The sequence below is a fragment of the Gymnoscopelus braueri genome, assembly GCF_963280865.1.
Source record: "Gymnoscopelus braueri genome assembly, chromosome: 17".
NCBI classification, from domain to species: domain Eukaryota; kingdom Metazoa; phylum Chordata; class Actinopteri; order Myctophiformes; family Myctophidae; genus Gymnoscopelus; species Gymnoscopelus braueri.
Genome location: NC_137617.1, coordinates 10,856,834 through 10,876,436, shown reverse-complemented (window position 1 = coordinate 10,876,436; position 19,603 = coordinate 10,856,834). Strand labels below are relative to the sequence as shown.

The window sequence follows — 19,603 nt, the reverse complement described above, 5'->3', positions numbered from 1 at the left end:
TTGTGGGTTCGTGCCTGTTGAGGCCTGACCTGTGTTTCCGGTCTGGTGTGTTGTTTGAGTGCCTGTTTGTCTCAGCTCCCTTTTCTCCACCGGGTCAGCGGCGTCTTGTTGCTGGCGGTATGCCGAGGTGGCGAACGACTCCGGATCCTGGTGGTGTTTTTGGTGGATCCCGAGAGGGAGTCGTCCTCGGCAGAGCTGCTCGCTTGGCTTCCATGGTCTCGTCGCTGCCCGGTTCTTCTCTTCCCCGGGGTCCTCGCCCCTCTTCTTGACCCTCTGCTCGTTCCTGCTGTGCGGGACTCCACTGCCCCCTCCCCCCCTTCCTGGGGTTCCTCTGCCCAGCGCCCCCCTCCGCGCCACTTACAGCCGGAGCCCTATTGCCCCTTGATGGCTTTGAACTTTCCATTGGTACAGACAGGCAGTGCACTCACCCACCGTCCAAACCTGCCAACTAGATAATGTTATTTTTTTTATTTGGGGGCGTTTCCTACCTCCTATGCCTAGAAACACCTGCACATCAATTCTGTAAAACTGTACAGAGCTGGCTGCATATTTCAGTGACCATGCAACATTCACATATAGGGCAGAAATTGTTTCTAAGATTAACAAACTTGAATTTTTTTGCAAGACCACAATACACCTACCATCCAGCTGTATGACACAGCAAAAGGCTTTCTAAAACATAAAAACAGATCTTAAGTTGGAGGGGGCCTAGTTTAATATGCAAAACAATCTCGCTGGGGCGCTTCCTCCAAGCAGAGCATGCGCTCCCGCATGCTTCCGGTCCACGGGGACCCCCGCTGATCCCCTGACCCCCGTGGACCCCCGGCCGCCACGGGGATCCCCGGTAATGCCCGTACCCCCGTGGACCCCTGTGGACCCCTGTGGACCCCTGTGGACCCCTGTGGACATCCGGCCACCAAAAGGCAAGTCATTTTTTCGGGCTTTTAGGTCTTCGATTTTCGCATAAGAATTGAATAAGTGTGTAAAAACTCATGGGTTTCTGATCAGATTGATGCTTAATGAACAATAAAGGCAATGTGATTAGTTAAACCTGGTCCAGACCAGGCTAACTTCACAACTAAATCTGCCGAGATAACTCAGCTTTCATGAAACCCATTCATGGCTAAGCCAAGATAAATTCATCCAAGATAGCTGATAAATCCCGGCTTAATCTCCAATCTAGGTTTGGTGAAACAGGCCCCAGGTCAAAAAGATGTTGTTCATCCACATACCTGTAGAAACATGGAATGACCTCACTCTGTCACTACCCTCTCACCTGACAATCTCTCAGCCACAGACGGTTGAGGAGGATAGACTGCAGTCGCTGGACACAACTCTACAGGAAATATACAAGTGATTACGATCGTCTGGAGAAAGTGTAAGTTCTCTCAAAGCTACTATATTTATATTATTTTATATTTATTTTATATCTAGATGGAAAGTGGGGTCCATGTGCATAGCGTGGATTTCTTTTCGCCACCTGGTTTTTCTTATTCCTTGAAGTCTGTATTTTAAGATTCTGCCAGGTGACAGGCTGAAATAATGTCCCATGGGGTTCATTTTAACCCTTTATTACTGCACATATCCTGACCCAAACCAGAAAAAATAAAAAGTAGAAAAGAGCATAACTTTTGAAGGAAACGACCTACAGAGACAAATAATTGTTTTGCCCCATACAATTTGAACAAATCAAAGCCGAAAATGTTCAGATCACATATATATACTGTAATTCTGTTTATACTAAATACTTAAGGTGGATTTTTCAACTGCTTTATCTCAATCCTTGAAGTGTGTATTTTAAGATTGTAACAGGTACCAGGCTGAAATAATGTCTTCAGACTTCAGTAAAATTTGTATCATTAAGCATAGCAGATCAAGCATATCTTGGCTCTATTTCAATATAATATAGCAAAAAACAGAGCCAAAACTGTTCATATATTTGTCTTTTTACTAATACTTGATAGTGTGTTAAAGATTCTGCTCCTGGCTCCTCTCCTGTGGAACCATCTTTGACGTTTGGTCCAGGAGGCAGACACCCTAACTTTCCTTCCATTTGGGGAACAACAGTGCTATCATCATCCATAGTCTCTAATATCGTTAAAGCCAGTGCCGTGACTTGCCTGGTGAAACATGTTTACAATTTACAGTTTAGGCATTTAGCATTTAGCATTTAATCCAGAGTGATTTACAGTAATCAAGGTAAACACGAGGTAATACATCAAAAGCATAGAAATAGTAATCTAGGAGAGGTAAACCAAGAACCTAAACAAATGACTACAAATGAACCTGGCATCTGTCTACATGACATGCTATCTAATTTACATTTTAGCTTTTGCATAAGACTGCAAGGTTGTCAAGGCTAGGGCAAGTGCTACGCTTGTTCAACAACTCTTATTAATGTGTAGTGTGGTGAAGTAAGTAAGTTTGTACATTTTATTTGTATGGCACTTCTCACAGAGATAACTCACAAAGTGCTTTACAGTGAAGATAGCAGCTCTACAAGCTTAACTGTGATGCATTGTGAGCTTGTAGATCATCTATTTTATTTTTTAAAATTTAAGTGTGGAAAAAGGTATTGAGAGCTGCAGCCTCAGTGGACAGCCTCAGTGGACATTTTTAAGAACCCCTTAAAAACACGACTGTTTAACCCAGGGGTGTCAAACTCATTTTGGTGTCCGGGCAAGATTGGTCAAATGGTGACTTGAGGTGGGCAGGAACCAGTTGCGGACGCACATGCGCGCTCACACGCATTCAGTTATACAGCATTGTTTTTCAATCGGTTGTCTTGTCTCAGAAAACAAACAATGCAATTTGTAACAATAATAATAATAATAATAATAATAATAATTATTATTATTATTATTACATTTATTATTATAAACCATTTTAAGTAGAATAATTTGAAGTTAAACAATACCTGGTAATGTGTGTGGGTGGTTAAATAATTACATTTATAGAACAGTGGTGTAAAGTAACTAATTACATTTACTCAAGTACTGTACCTAAGTAAAGATTTGACGTAGTTTTACTTTACTAGAGTATTTCCAATTTCCAGAACTTTCTACTCCACTACATCTCAGTCACTGCTATAACTACAGTATATCACTGTAAAAAATGTTTTATGAAGATTAGCTACTTTAATTATTTACATTTACAAAAATAGCAGATCTACAAGCTCATAGTGTGGCACTCAGTGCCGCACTATGAGCTCATAGTGTGGCACTCAGTGCCGCACTATGAGCTTGTATATCTGCTATTTTTGAATAGCCAAATAAATCTTAAAATGACACAGATGCTTTCCCAGATTGAATGTTAAATACACTCTGAGTTCAATTAATACTGAGGATTTCACTGGGCAAGCTCCTGAGAAAGACATTTATACGTTTTTAACACATATGATTAATGCTTCTAACTACCTATTACCATTATTATATTTTCAAAAATGGCAAATTTACATGGTGTAGCCAGCATGAAATTTTGGGGCGGTCCCTGGGACAAAATATTTTGAGATGGGGGTCCGCGGCCAAAATTCATATAATTTTGGGGGTCTTTGACATGAAAAAGTTTGAAAATCACTGATTATAGCAACATATATATATATTTTTTAAACCCAAATAGCCCAAAGGAATCTAAAAAATGACACAAATGCCTTCCCGGTCTTCACCAGACAGGTCATGTCATTTGTTAATGAGGTAATCAAACGTGGCACTACACTGGCTTTAACGACATTAGAGACTATGGATGACGATGGTGCTGTTGTTACCCAAATCCAAATGGAAGGAAAGTTTTAAGCCTGATCTTAAACTTATGGGTGTCTGCCTCCTGGACCAAACCGTGTGTGTGTGTGTGTGTGTGTGTGTGTGTGTGTGTGTGTGTGTGTGTGTGTGTGTGTGTGTGTGTGTGTGTGTGTGTGTGTGTGTGTGTGTGTGTGTGTGTGTGTGTGTGTGTGTGTGTGTGTGTGTGTGTGTGTGTGTGTGTGCGCGCGCGCAGTGGTGTAAAGTAACTAAGTACATTTACTCAAGTACTGTACTTAAGTACAAATTTGAGGTACTTTTACTTTACTGGAGTATGAGGCAAATATTGTACTTTTACTCTACTACAATTTTTGGAAAACTTTAGTTACTAGTTACTTTGCAGATATCAATTATTACATTATAAAACAAAGTGTGTCCATTTTAAAGAGAACTGCACAGATAGCTGCTGTTCCCCTCATGGTTTAGACCATGTTAAACCAATACAAAATGATCTTTGTCAACCTAGGAGGGAGAGAGAAGGAGCGAGGGGCTTGGTGGACATTTTAAACGTCCTTGAATCCACCAGGACACAACAGAAACCACCATGAGCCGCCATGAAAAGGGGAGTGACTCTGAGAGAATAGAGATGAACCCATTTCAAGAGAATGGAAGCACCAAAACATCTACATCTGAACAGAAGGTGGGCATAGAAATAAAACTGGTTCTTTATGAAGACCTTTAAAGGAGAATTCCGGACAAATTAAGTGTTATCTTTGATGTCTCGTTACTCACCTACCGATGTGAAAAGTAGCGTTCTTTTTTTTCATATATTCCCCTGTCGTCATTTTTTAAACCCCCTCCGTTGTCATAATGGGAGCGCGTGGCTAAGGGAAATTCGTCTATTATAACCGACGCAAAGTTGTTTTTTTCACTACTAGTATTCATAGTAGAGTCTCATGATAGTCAAACATGCGTTGAAACTATCTGCGAGGCTGCCGTCAATGGCGAACGATTTAACACTGGTTGCTTGTTTCTTCCAGAACCTGGCAACTCGTGTTGCCAGAATCTGGAAACAAGCAACCAGTGTTAAATCGTTCGCCATTGACGGCAGCCTCGCAGATAGTTTCAACGCATGTTTGACTATCATGAGACTCTACTATGAATACTAGTAGTGAAAAAAACAACTTTGCGTCGGTTATAATAGACGAATTTCCCTTAGCCACGCGCTCCCATTATGACAACGGAGGGGGTTTAAAAAATGACGACAGGGGAATATATGAAAAAAAAGAACGCTACTTTTCACATCGGTAGGTGAGTAACGAGACATCAAAGATAACACTTAATTTGTCCGGAATTCTCCTTTAACTAACAAGTCTGTTTTTAAAAAGAATGAATGTTGTAAATAAATGTGTTTTTACAGAGAGGAATGTGAGGGTTGAGTTTTCTATGTAAGTGAATTAATAAAGACTAATTTATAATATCTCATCACATCCACTGTTCACACACTTTACTTAAAAACCAAGTAAATATTTCAAACAAACCAACATTATAAAACCTGCAGTTATGAATTCCACCATAATTATGCCCAATAGTGGTGGACAGTACATTTTTGGAGTGTTTGTTTTCTTTGCAAGCTGATGATTTTCCACTACATTTCAAATATGAATATTGTACTTTTAACTCCACTACATTTAAATATAAATATTGTACTTTTAACTCCACTACATTTAAATATAAATATTGTACTTTTAACTCCACTACATTTAAATATAAATATTGTACTTTTAACTCCACTACATTTAAATATTGTACAATATTGTAAGTTCGAAAACAGCTGATCCACAAGCTCACAACGCTTCGCACCGCAACATGAGCTTGTACAGTACATCTGTTATTTTCACTGTCTTAAAATGTCTTTATTTATTTTATTTTGGATGGAAATTTTCTAATTTATCTAATATATATAATATATATAATACAGCAATGCAGTGATATTAAAGGGATATTTCACTTTCAAAACAATTTTGGGTCATTTTATCGTCTACTTAGGCTATTGTGAGCCCCCCAGACAGTTTTTAAGTTGCTTGATTCAATATTTAGATATTTGATATTCATTTTATCAGACATGCCCCCTTCCTATACAAACCCATTGTAACTTCAAACTCTATTTTTAACATGTTGTATTCATCAAAAACACCCGTCCTTGGTTCAGGTGACTCATCCTGCCCTCCTAATGCTTGAGGGGCCGTGTTTTTTAAATTTAATTTCTTTTGTTATTTTTTTTTATTGTATTCTTTTTTTCATTTTCCAAAGAAAATGTAAAAAGAAATTGTAAAAAGTAATTGAAAAAACACGGTCTCCTCATATATTAGAAGGACAATATTAGTCACCAGAACCAAGGACGGTTGTTTCCGATTAATCTAATATGGTTAAAATGGAGTTTGACGTTACAATGGGTTTGTATAGGAAGGGGGCATGTCTGATAAAATGAATAACAAATACCTAAATACTGAATCAAGCAACTCAAGTCTGGGGGTTTCACAAAAGCCTGAGTAGACGATAAAATGACCAAATGTATTTTTTTAAAGTGAAAAATCCCTTTAAGAAGAAAATTAACTTTGTAATTTGTAAAAAGGGGTGAGACAAAAACACCCGTCCTTGGTTCAGGTGACTCATCCTGCCCTCCTAATGCGTGAGGGGCCGTGTTTTTTTTATTTCATTTCTTTTGTTATTTTTTTTTTATTGTATTTTTTTTTTCATTTTCCAAAGAAAATGTAAAAAGAAATTGTAAAAGGTAATTGAAAAAACACGGTCTCCTCATATATTAGAAGGACAATATTAGTCACCAGAACCAAGGACGGTTGTTTCCGATTAATCTAATATGGTTAAAATGGAGTTTGACGTTACAATGGGTTTGTATAGGAAGGGGGCATGTCTGATAAAATGAATAACAAATACCTAAATACTGAATCAAGCAACTCAAGTCTGGGGGTTTCACAAAAGCCTGAGTAGACGATAAAATGACCAAATGTATTTTTTTTAAAGTGAAAAATCCCTTTAAGAAGAAAATTTACTTTGTAATTAGTACTTTAGGATTCCTTTGTCCACCACTGCCTATGCATTGGACATTGCACATATGCTAAATGTTATAGATATGATAACATCCTATAACCTGTGTCTAATATGTTTTCAGAGATGGAAACCAGCAGACTTCAAGATAAGAGAGTGCAACACCTTTATAAAAGATTCTTCAAGGTAAACAAACCTGCATTATTACAACACACTAAACAGACGAGACAAGTTATTGGGGGAAAAGTGAGCTGATTAGAATTGATAATGTGATGATTGAATAATAGGATGTCTAATTCAGTGCTACTCAATCATTTTCATGTCACAGCCCCCATGTGTAGCTGAGGCTGAGGACCCCCATCTGAAAATATAGTGCCAGGGACCTTTGTCATTATGTTACATTATTAAACAATTATAAATAAAATAAAAATAAATCTGTTTTTGAATAGTTGAAAATTCAATTAGGGTTTGAGAGTTTAAAGTCTTCCTCATTTTACTGGGACCCTCTGGATCCCCCTCAAGGACCCCTGGGGGTCCCCAGATATTGATGTATTTTCCTGTTGTGTCATCAGTGATGGACGATGTCAGTGTGGACGTCCCAGAGATCATTCAACACACATCAACACAGCTGTGGACTCTGAGTGGACCAGTGAGCGGCACTCCTCTGAACGGCCCACTGATGCTTTTGGAGTGTTGGACTCCAAAAGATCAAAAAATGTAAGCATATGCCAAGTTAACTGAAGTTATATAGCTGATGCTGAGCTAAACATATTCGTTTTTATATTTAAACTTGAAAGGCCGCAGCCACAGCAGCTGTTGTGTTGTTGCCTCACCATGTAGATTGCAGGCTGCGTGCACCGGAGATTCTTTTGCGCAAGAGAAGGAAAGGACAACATTGATGTCGGGCATTGCATTCATTAATGCCTCAAATAAACATAAAATAAAGATTGTTCACAAGTCTTTGAGCTCGAGTCCGAGTCTCGAGTCTTTGAGGGGCGAGTCCGAGTCGAGTCTTTGAGGGGCGAGTCCGAGTCGAGTCTCGAGTCGCGTATATGTCATCAGTACTATGATGTCAGGACACTGTGCTTGTCTATGTATTATATATAATGTATTATATATACTGTTGGTACCCAGCATCACCCAGGTTAGGAACAAAGGATTATGAGCCCAGTACATCCAGACAGACAGACAGACAGACAGACAGACAGACAGACAGACAGACAGACAGACAGACAGACAGACAGACAGACAGACAGACAGACAGACAGACAGACAGACAGACAGACAGCTGTACCCACAGACACACAACTTCAACTTTAGAATAGACATTAAGGGTAGAAATTAGTGTGTAAACCCTGCCCCTCTTGCTATGAAAGTTGAGTGTGTATCTAAGTTGATCATCATCACTGTCATCTGATTTGTCTCTTTGATCACCTAGTTCCTGCGTCTGTCATCAGACACTAAACCCTCCGTTGTCTACGACATGATGACAAGGAAAAGAGACCAAGATGATGGGTGGGGTTGGACCCCACCCGGCATGGTGGTGTCTGTGGTGGGAGGAGAAGGCAGTGCAGAGGTCAAGACCTGGGTTCAGAAGGTCATCAGACAGGGACTGGTTAAAGCCTTGGATAAAACAGGTTTGTGTGTGTGTGTGTGTGTGTGTGTGTGTGTGTGTGTGTGTGTGTGTGTGTGTGTGTGTGTGTGTGTGTGTGTGTGTGTGTGTGTGTGTGTGTGTGTGTGTGTGTGTGTGTGTGTGCGCGTGCGTGCGTGTGCGCGTGTGTGTGAGCGCACGTGTGTGTGCATGTGCGTGTCTGACAAACTCAAACAGGATAAACAAGTGAAATAGGAAGTGATGACACAAAGAAGTGAGCACACAAATTGGAACTTGAACACTATAAAATTGAAGCTGATAATGGATTCTCTATCCTGAACTTCTCTGTGCCTGTGAGTTCTCTCTCCTGATTGGATTAAATTAGTATCCCAACCTGAAAATGTATTTTCTGTTTATTAAGAGCTGGAGTGGAGAGACTTGGGCCACGTTTAGATGACGACGCTCTCTAGTGAAAACGTCAAAGTGTCGTTGCGTTCTCACTTTTTATTTTGCATTTAGACGGTGACGCACCACTGATTGAAAACGCTGTAGGGTGCAGCTGATCTGTGGTTGCCACGTCCGCTTATTATAAGCGACTTTGGGCTTGTTTTTCCTGTAAGGTTGCTTGTAAATATTGGTTGTTGTTGCGTTTTGCGGGTTTTTGGGCTTGTTTTTAAAGTGTAGTTTCTTTTTTGGTTTTTGATTTTATTATTGTTTAAACAGTTCTCAAACATGTGCATGTCAAATTATTGTATTTCTTTGCAGACACCCATCTGAATTAATAAATATATATGGTGAAAATAGCCGATCTACAAGCTCACAGTGAGCTTGTAGATCTGCTATTTTCAAAAAAGATCTTGAAAATAAATAGTGAAATAATACTTGGAATAGGGGGAGATCGGGGACAAAAGTAACACTTTTTGTATTTGCCTTCATAATTCACAGACTACTTGAAATATCCGAGTCATCTTTTGCTATAAGAAACATATATATGTGCCCTAATTAATAATAAAAAATTTAAGCTTTCACTAATAAGGACAAGACTAAAATATTAATTTGAATGCAATGAGTCACAGTGTTACAATTGCCCCCGTGACGGGGGCAGTTGTAACAGTGGTTGGGGGCAATTGTAACACTGTAAAAATAAGTCATATTAACACACTTTATCTCAAATAAAAGCACATCACTAAGTAATATGTATTTTTTGTAATTTAAAATTTTTACTTGTTTTATATACATAATTACAATTATTTTGTATTTGTATTCAAATTATTTTATTTTTCAATTTAGTTTTTTCACATGTCATTTTTTTTTTAAAATGTATTTTTACTTTGAAATGTAGTGACATTTAGTGAAATATGTTCATTTACTAACATAAAAGTATGTAATCCCAGACACAAAATCTGCTTGCATTGAAAACACATTGTTACAATTGACCCCGGCCACTTTGTTACAATTGCCCCCGATGGGGCAACCATGATAAAATCCCAAAATCCCAAATTCTAGCTAGAAACACCTATACTAGCATAGGCTGCTGATGTTAATTTGTGACCAATAACATAGAGATACAATTAATCTAAGTTTAAATCAGATAACATCTTATCTTTAGACAGCAGAAGGAAAATACCGTACACTAAAAAAATTACGTTTACACCTTTCACTTAGTTGCGGATTAATTTCCAGTTGTCAACTTCCTAGACAACCAACATCCCAGGTCTTGCCCAGCTTGGACACGGAGCGTTGTCAAAGAAGATTTCCACCCTGAGAGGTGGTTTCACTTAGTTGCGGATTCAAGCCCCGCAAACACTGTTCCCGTGTAAACGAACGGCACATCTGATACTTTATTTTGTCGTTTTCTGTAGAGACCGTCCTCGTGTAAAAGGATGCATGATGTCCAGTACAGACAGACAGACAGACAGACAGACAGACAGACAGACAGACAGACAGACAGACAGACAGAACTTTCTAACCCCCCCCCCCACCCCCACAAACCAAACCAACTATCTTCTATAATGGTACATGACTAATGACAGAAATTGGTATGAAATGGTGAATATTAAATAATGTATTTCACATCATAATCCAGTTGATGAATAAGTTATAATTGTCTGAAGAGGTCAGTAGAATGTTGATGATTTAATGATTGATACAGAATTAATCCTCATTCCACGTCTGTTAATTTTATATAAAATCCCACATTTGAACTGAGATCATCAGGACATTTATAACAATCAACTTTCTCTCTCTCTGCATCTGTCTCTGTCTCTCTCTCTCATTCTCTCTCTCTCTCTTTCTACCACCAAAACACACACACACACACGCATGCACGCACGCACGCACACGCACACGCACACACACACACACACACACACACACACACACACACACACACACACACACACACACACACACACACACACACACACACACACACACACACATCCAGGATTCTGCACCGGGATATTAACAGAAGGCTTTGATGAAGGCGTAGGGAGATGTGTAGGAGAGGCGGTGAGGGACTACAGCAGCGTCTTTGCGTTGGGCATCACTCCCTGGGGCTTTGTCCACAACAGACATCAGTTGGTCAACAAGGTATTGACACACAAACACTGTTTACAAGTTGTGTTTTCCTCCACCTAATTTATAATCTTTATAAAAGTATAATTCTTTCAAACTCCACTATATAGCATCCTTAACTGTATTGTAGAATACTGTGCTGTATGTACTGATATTTAATGTCTGTCTGTTCATTAATATGTTACTGCCACGCTAATAATAATAAATACTGAGATCACACATACAGAAAGATGAGAATTGTGTTGTCATTGTTTTTGATTCCATGAATTAGGAAATTGCTTAGTATATATAGGACCCTTTTATGCCCCCCACCCCCATGTTAGACTCACCAGAAGCACCTAGATAACACACACTGTAAGATGTAATTCCTGTTATCTTCCATCTCAGGGCACACATGTTGAGTACTCTGTTGAGAACACAACCAGTGACTCCTGTTGCCTGGACAAGAACCATGATATCTTCCTGCTGGTGGATGATGGGAGTGAAGGTCACAGAGGAGGAGAGAAGAACTTCAGGGTCAAGTTAGAGGAACACTTCTCTACACAACACATCAGAAGTAAGAGATGGTGGACGTATACAATTGTTATGTCACTGAAATTAAAATAATCATGGTATTATTAACCATGCAGATCAAAAGGTGACCTAAAAGTAGTAAAACACGCAGCAATGTAATCACTTAACTGTAGTTAGTTTGATGTTGAACTGCTACAACTGCTATTGATTATTTTCTAAGTGATTATCAATTCCTTTTTTGATTAATCAAAACAAGGTCAATAAAAGTATCAACCTGTATGAATGAGGAATTACCAAATTAATAGTTCGATGTAAAATATTATTTATATTTTCTGATTATTTGTTGGACATTCTCCTGGCTGTGAAAATGTAAATGTGAATGTATGGCTGCAACAAACAATTAATCTGTCCACTATTTTCCTCTATTATTCATTAAATAATGACCCTAACAGAAATGATGGTTAAATATGTGTTTCCTAAAGTCCAAATGTGAGCACATAATGTCTTTGTCCACAACAGAAAGATATTGATTTGACTGTCATAGCAAACTGTGACATTTAAGAAGCTGTAATCAGAGAACTTTGAGGGTGTTTATTATTATTTTTATTATTATTATTTTGAATTGTGAAAAATATATATCTCATGCTGAGTTCACACTGGAAGAAACATTGTGGTCCTATGTATTCAATTAATCATCAAGACTTACAGGGGGAGGGGGGAGTTATGATTTAATAATATTCATATTTTCCTACAGACAGCAGCAGCATTAACACATCTGTCCTCAACATGCTCATATCAGGAGAATCATCCATGCTGGAGGTACAATCAATACTTAATACAATATTCATGCATTCAATATCATTTACTTTACAATGATTGTAAACAATATAACTTGACTTTTATGAGTCAGGAGCATTATAGGAGTATTACTTTCATTATACCTGATTATGTATTATTATCATAGCTACAGGAATTTAGCTAAACAGCTCCAGATTTTGGGTCTGTGCTATTCTACATATTGTCACTGTCGGGCAGAAACAATCTCCATGTTTCAACTTTTTTATTGTCTTTAACAGTGCCAATAACGTCGCCGACGTCACTTTTTTCATAAGCCCAGATTGCCAATGACGTCGCCAACGTCATGACATTTTTTATTTTTTTATTTTTTTCCCAGAACCCAAGATATGATGATTTGAAGATTTGCTGCTCCATTCACTTCTTGTTTAACTTCTTACTGAAAAAGGCTGTATCTCGGCTCCTAAGCACTTTTTTTTTTACAATGTATTTTTGGCCTTGGCACAGGGGTGATAAAGCCAGAAATAAGTTTGGCACTGAATGAGTTAATAAATAAGTGCTCTTGTACACCCTTTACATCTCTGTGTGGGGTTTACAAATATTGAACCAATGAAAAGTATTAAAAAGCTCTTCTGAGTAAACCTCCTAACTCCATTGGATCCTAAAACTGTCAGTCAAACCTCCTAACCTAACTCCAACTCAGGTTTTTTATCTGTCTGACTTGGCTCCACTTGAGCTGTATTTGGGTAAAGTGATGATAATATAAAGACACATTCAAGTATCTGACAATGAAGTCACATACCATACCAACTTTGACGAGGCAGTGTTGTGTTGTTCTAAGAATACGTCGTTTTTTTTCTTTTTTTCTGAAAAGTTAATATTATGGACATAATTGGTTTCTGTCCGACAGCAGAGATATAAAACAAACCAAATATAAATACTTAAAGGCCCAGTGCTTTTGTATCCAGACATTAGATCATAAAAGGATGACTTCACCCATTTTCAACCTATCTTCATATAATAGGTCCTTAGTAATGCTCATTTTAATGTGATACCATTTCTGTCTACTCACTCTGTGTCTCAGAGGAGGGCTGTGGACAGTTCAGAAACCTGCCTACCAGTGACATCATCGATGGGGAATCCAAGCTAATAGAAACTGCAGACTTTCTATTCCTGAAAGTTGGCATGCTATAAGAGAAGCCATTGTTCTCGCTTTAATTTAAAAAAATGATGTCACTGGTAGGCAGGTTCCTGAACTGTCCACAGCCCTCCTCTGAGACACAGAGCGAGTAGGAAAAAATATATACCATTTTATCATGAGCATTAGTGAGGACGAATTATATGAAGATAGGTTGAAAATGGGTGAAGTCGTCCTTTAATAAATTGTATGTAAAGAAATAAGAGCCAGGCTGTGAAAGTAGAATATATTATACAATAATTTGCTGTCTGTCTGTCTGTCTGTCTGTCTGTCTGTCTGTCTGTCTCTCTGTGTCATATATCTTCATCAGAGGGTAGATGTGTCTTTGAAGAAATCCACACCCTGGTTGGTGCTGGCAGGTTCAGGAGGTGTGGCTGACCTCTTGAGTGACATCTTGGAGAACCAATCACCTGCCTCTGCTGGTGATGATGTTGTTAGAGTGACAGAAGTGATCAGGAAACACTTCCCTTCTGAAGCCGTGACAGATCAACTTGTTGAACAGGTAAGAGCAGTGATTGGTTCACAGTGGGAAGGGGTTATCATGCACCCCCCGGAAATATACTTCTAATCAGTGTTTTCTGATTGGAAAACATGTGCTGAAAATGATGAGCTATGTTAAAAAGTTGTCAAAATGTCCCATCTACCATGTTTATGCAAATTAGTGCTGCCATAATCAAGAATCTATTTTCACTATATCTCAGCCAATATTGCAATTAACAAATAAGATATCCAGACCTATGTTTTGAGGGTCAAGGATCACAATGAAACTATGCTTAAAGTGATTACATTTACTGTACCTGTGGCATGCTGGTATGCCAATCAGTGCTGCCATTACAATATAATCACATTTGTACCTATTATTATGCCAATGTTTTTAGCATTTAAAATAAATTCTTACCAATAACCTTTTCCACCAATGTGTTCATAAAGATATCTACTAACCCCTGTCAATTAGTTAACTTTGTGGGAGCCAATCAAAGTTGGGGTACCCAGAGGGCCTGTCGAGCGATACATTTTCATTATTGGGGTTCCTAGAAAGTCAAATGGAAATGGCTATAATGTAACATTAACTTCTTAAAAGTCCATGTTTGTGATGTCCATAAATTAATATATTACCATGGTGCAGTCATGCAACCTTTCCTCATCAGCATAATTTGCATACATTATGCAAAAACTATTTGATCTCATGTTTGCTTGTTACTTATCCAGAGTCAGACAAGGTCATGGATGTATTTTGTATGTCTCTGTTTTCTGTTTGAATGTATGTTGAATGGTTAGCATAACTAGGCTATCTTAATTCCTGGACTGGTCTGTGAGATCAAGTAGCAGTTCCTCTAAAACATATGGAAAATACTGTAAGCATACCAGGTCATCATGAGTTTATCTGACTGTTTAATTACAGTGAAAAAATATATTGTGCGACGCAATTATTATATTTACACGTACGCTTATATTACATAAACGCTTACATAAACGATAGATAGATAGATAGATAGATAGATAGAATTAAAACATGCATGCATGTATACAGTTAAAAAATAACTACAAGTTCTACAAGTGAATAAATAGAGATGAATCACCATAACCTTTCTAATTCAGTGCTTCATCATCGTCTTCTGGGCCATCTTTCTGCTATTGCAGAGCTTGTTATTGAAGTACTTCAATGAATGAAGTACAAGTGCCATGCTAAGGTGCCTCATCATCGTCTTCTGGGTCATTATTCTGCTATTGCAGCTATTGCTATCTATCTATCTATTTTTGGGCGGTGTAGCCGCCCCTATAAGTGGGGTTGGGACACCTCATTAGTACACCCTTCGCTGTACTGTGATTGGCTCATACATTAGTACACCCCTACATTAGTACACCCCTAGCTGTACTGTGATTGGCATATTGGCTGACTCTATTCAGCACTGTGATTGGCTAGCGAGACACATGATGAAATTAATAACCTATAAATAGGACTATGCACTTAAAAAAAAACTTTTTTTTTTAAGTGAGCTTCCATCACTGTGATGACCACTGTGATGACCACACCGCCCACTTCACACTGGGTGTGATTTTTAGTTAGATAAGTAAGTGTAAATATAATAATTGCATCGCGTCTTCGCCTTGATATATAACTGCGTTAGGCTGTTCTCATAGCAAACTCTCAGGATGGCGTGCGGGCGTGTTTGGACGCATCTGTCCAGATGTACAGTACATCATGTTTCACAGGTTTGAATCTGGCTGATGACATTTGTTGCATCCGCTGTGTAGTGCCAGACAGAGCAGAAAATACATTATACTTTATATGTATTGTTAAACTACATGCCATCAGAATATCACAAAGTCTTACAAGTTCCTGTTTTGCAGAAATGTCTAATTTTCCCATCCTGTGACCTTTGACCTTGACCCTCAGGTTCAGAGCATCTGCCAGAACAGGAAGCTGATAACATTCTACCATGAAGAGCAGGGGAGACTAGAAGACTTTGATACAGTCATAATCAAAGCCCTGATGCCAGGTACAATCTAGAACAATAATTAATATTCTATTTAATATGAAAAACAATGTGGACTACAGCACATTATGATGTTCATTTAACATGCTGTGTGTGTGTGTGTGTGTGTGTGTGTGTGTGTGTGTGTGTGTGTGTGTGTGTGTGTGTGTGTGTGTGTGTGTGTGTGTGTGTGTGTGTGTGTGTGTGTGTGTGTGTGTGTGTTTCAGCCAGTAAGCGTTGTGCATCAGGTAATACCTTCCCTTACAGTAAGGAGCTGAATCTAGCAATGAGATGCAACAGGGTGGACTTTGCCTGCAGTGAGCTCTTCAACGATGATGATGACATCCTGACTTATGGCGTCCTGGAGGAACTCTACAGCATAGTGGATAAAGACACACTGGTCTACAAGCTGCTACTGGAACGCCTGGAGGAGCGACTGGGAACCTCAGACTGTGACTCTCTGAAAGAGATCAGCCTGTTTGAGGTGGGTTTAGTGAAATCTATATTATGATCCTTGATTGATTAGTGGTTCTGAAGAGATGACCTTCACTTACTACTTAATGCTGTAATGTTGGGGGGGGGGGGCAGTTAAACTCACAGTGCAATCTACTTGGAATGTAAATCAATGTGTAATGCTTTGGTCAATAATATGATCTTGAAATTATCTGTTGACAATATGGGCAGAAACCAGGTAATCTCTCAAGAACAGATTCAGAGCTGCTTGCTCAAATGCAAAAGTGCTGGGGGCGCTGTTTTTCCTTTTTTTTTAAACCTGGGATCCCAGATTGCCTTTCAGGAAATAGAGAGTATGCACATGCGTCACTTTTCCACCGGGACACGCCCCCTCATCTAGACTGAGTGGCAAAGCAATGAGCAGCATGGAGCATTGGAGTTTGGAAGCACTCGTTGGAAATCACTCAACGGTCCTGCATACCACCTGTTTCTAAATGTCACATAATGCAGGAGGCAGCAGGACTCTGAGTTATTGAAAACGAGCGCTTCCAATCTCTGACACTTCCAATAATCACCTGCACAGAATTTATTGACAGAAAGTAGCTCTTAAGTCTTAACATGTCTAAGGTGGATTTTTATGAAACAAAAACTTTGCAGATAGAAAGAGGATAATTCAAGCTTTCCGTACAGCTGCCATGTTGGTGAGTTTAACATGGTTTAATACAATCAGAAAGGACTTTTCTGTTTGGATGTATGGGCTGTCAAGGCCAGAAAGTAGTTTTTTTGCCACTCAGTAGGCGTTCCCGCTTAACTTCTGAGTACGATGATGTCACGCGCATAGTCTCATATTGAGAAAATAACCTGTGTTCCAATTGGCTACAATGTAGTTATTATTTAGTCACAAGCCCTTTTCATCTTTTCATTGGTTCAATATTTATGAAACCCACTTAACCATTTTCACTTTCATAACTTAATTGCAAAGATAGCAGATCGGCAATCTCACTTGTAGATCTTGTAGAGCGTGTAGATCGGCAAAGCCACTTGATCTGAGAGGATATTTGGGTTTGATGATGATGAGGCTGATGATGGAGGTTTGTCTTATGCTCTGTCTCTCCAGGTGTCAGGTGTCTTGAAGAGGTTAATGGGTGTTGTGAAGCCTTTCTACTTCACTGCCCTGGGTCTAGAAGACATCACCTCTGACAAGAAGGCTCTGGAGGTATTCTTCTATTTATACTACTATTTATGTTCTTTCATCTAATCTTTAATTAGTCAGCCTCTACTGTGCTGCAATATTTAAAGGATATGTTACACTTTTTTCCCTATCAAATCAAATAACTGGTTTCTTCAGTTAAATCATCAATATAAGTTAAACAAATAATAACCCTGGACCCATGAACAGAGAACAACACAACAACATTAGAATCATACCAAAACTAGAAAAAGTGCTCCTCGGAGCACAGGTCTTCGCCAGGTCAGGTAGAATCGGCCTCCTGGTGGCGCTATAACAGGCCCATGTGAAACATTTGGGGCAGAGGTTCGGAATTGGCGTCCAGGGACTGACTGTGTGTGCAAAGTTTCGCTGCGATCAGGCCAACGGTGCCGGAGATTAGCAGTTCACAGACAGAAGGACGGACGGACAGGGTGCAAAACATACTCTCTCGCCTTGCCTTCGGCCTGGCGGAGACAACAACACCACACACAATCAATGGGATGGGTCATCACGTCTGAGGTGGGTCATCATGTCTGAGGTGGGTGGGTCCTTGGGTACCTTCAGGCTGCTCAGTGACATCATTGAAGGTAGGCCCCCGTCCCTGTTTTTTGGGTGATTGGGTTATTGGATGCAAGCTCATAGAAGTTTCCATTATCTAAATAGAGCGTACTATCTATGCTCTTCCATCACATTTGCGTCTCTCAAATCATAATTAAAAAACAATGTTCACAATTTTCAGTTTTCTCAGATAATTCATTAGAAGCACAATTAAGTGCTTCTACTGAATTGTGAAATGTGAGGGCGGTGTGCTATTAGGCCCTCACACCTACGTTGCACCTCAGATCCGGCCGATATGTCTGAGTCATAGTGTCGGAGGCTTTGTCAGAGTACCTGTTGTACCCGTCTGTCTGTGTCCCTTTTGTGACTATACTGTATTATGGAGATCACTGTGTCTGTCTGTCTACCTGTGTCCCTTTTATGCCCATATATGGGCATATCGGTTGGATAGCGGTTCTGGACAACTGGATATCTATATGCCTATATATGGACATATTGGTCGGATCTGTGACTCTGGACAACCGGATCTCCATTTATGCCTATTAATGGGTGTATCGGGTTTGTTTATAGTTATGTCTGAGTCCGAGTTATGTGGCCGTGGTCCGCCCGTCCGCCGGCCCTCCCATTAGCCAATTTTAATATACATTTGAATATAGGAGTTTTTATTCTCTAGGTCTTGATTGAATGACTAACACTATATCAAACTCTGTAAGAAAGTATGTGAATACAACCCTAATTTAAAACAATCCCAGATTGGGCCTATTTGGCATTTTGTTTTAAAATACGAAAGGACTATATTTTTTTGTCTGGGTTGGTATCTCTGATACCTCCCTTCTTCTCTTCATAGTCCTGTTCTTCTCTCCTTCTCAGCGTGCCAAAGAGCTGCTGAAAGGAGAACGGTCATACAGGAACGAGCCCTGTGAATCCCGCTGGACTCATCTCTTTATCTGGGCTGTCCTACAGAACAACAGTGACATGGCTGTCTTCTTCTGGGAGAAGGTAAAACACCAGAGAACGCTCAGAAGGCTGAAGGATTTTTAATTTACATGTACATGGTGTGTAGCGTGTCTATAACCAGCCCTCTGTCACCGTGTATCTCTATCCATCTCTCTGTATCTGTCCCTCTGTCTCTCTGTCCATCTGTCTCTATCCATCTCCCAGGCAGAGGAGTCAGTGCTGAATGCTCTGAGTGCTTGTAAGATGCTTAGAGAGATGTCGAAGGGGACATATGGGACAAAGATGCGACTTTCCACGAAAGAGCTGTCTCAGAAGTTTGAGAACCTGGCACATGGTGAGACCTTGAATAAATCATCAAACTGAAGTTTTTAAGTTGTTCTTTGTCTGGTCTGGCCGTCTCTCTCTCTCTCTCTCTCTCTCTCTCTCTCTCTCTCTCTCTCTCTCTCTCTCTCTCTCTCTCTCTCTCTCTCT

At 39.5% G+C, this 19,603-nt stretch overlaps 1 protein-coding gene across 1 annotated transcript in view; it reads left to right on the top strand.

Moving 5' to 3' along the window:
• The window catches only part of LOC308104949 (transient receptor potential cation channel subfamily M member 5-like), a 97,739-nt gene that overhangs the window by 63,275 nt on the left and 14,861 nt on the right, over positions 1-19,603 (top strand). Inside the window, exons 4-9 of the mRNA XM_080455588.1 lie at positions 13,788-13,979; positions 15,876-15,978; positions 16,182-16,438; positions 17,525-17,623; positions 19,046-19,174; positions 19,337-19,466. Of these exons, the coding sequence (XP_080311714.1) occupies positions 13,788-13,979; positions 15,876-15,978; positions 16,182-16,438; positions 17,525-17,623; positions 19,046-19,174; positions 19,337-19,466 (910 nt within the window). The remainder of the gene's footprint in view (positions 1-13,787; positions 13,980-15,875; positions 15,979-16,181; positions 16,439-17,524; positions 17,624-19,045; positions 19,175-19,336; positions 19,467-19,603) is intronic.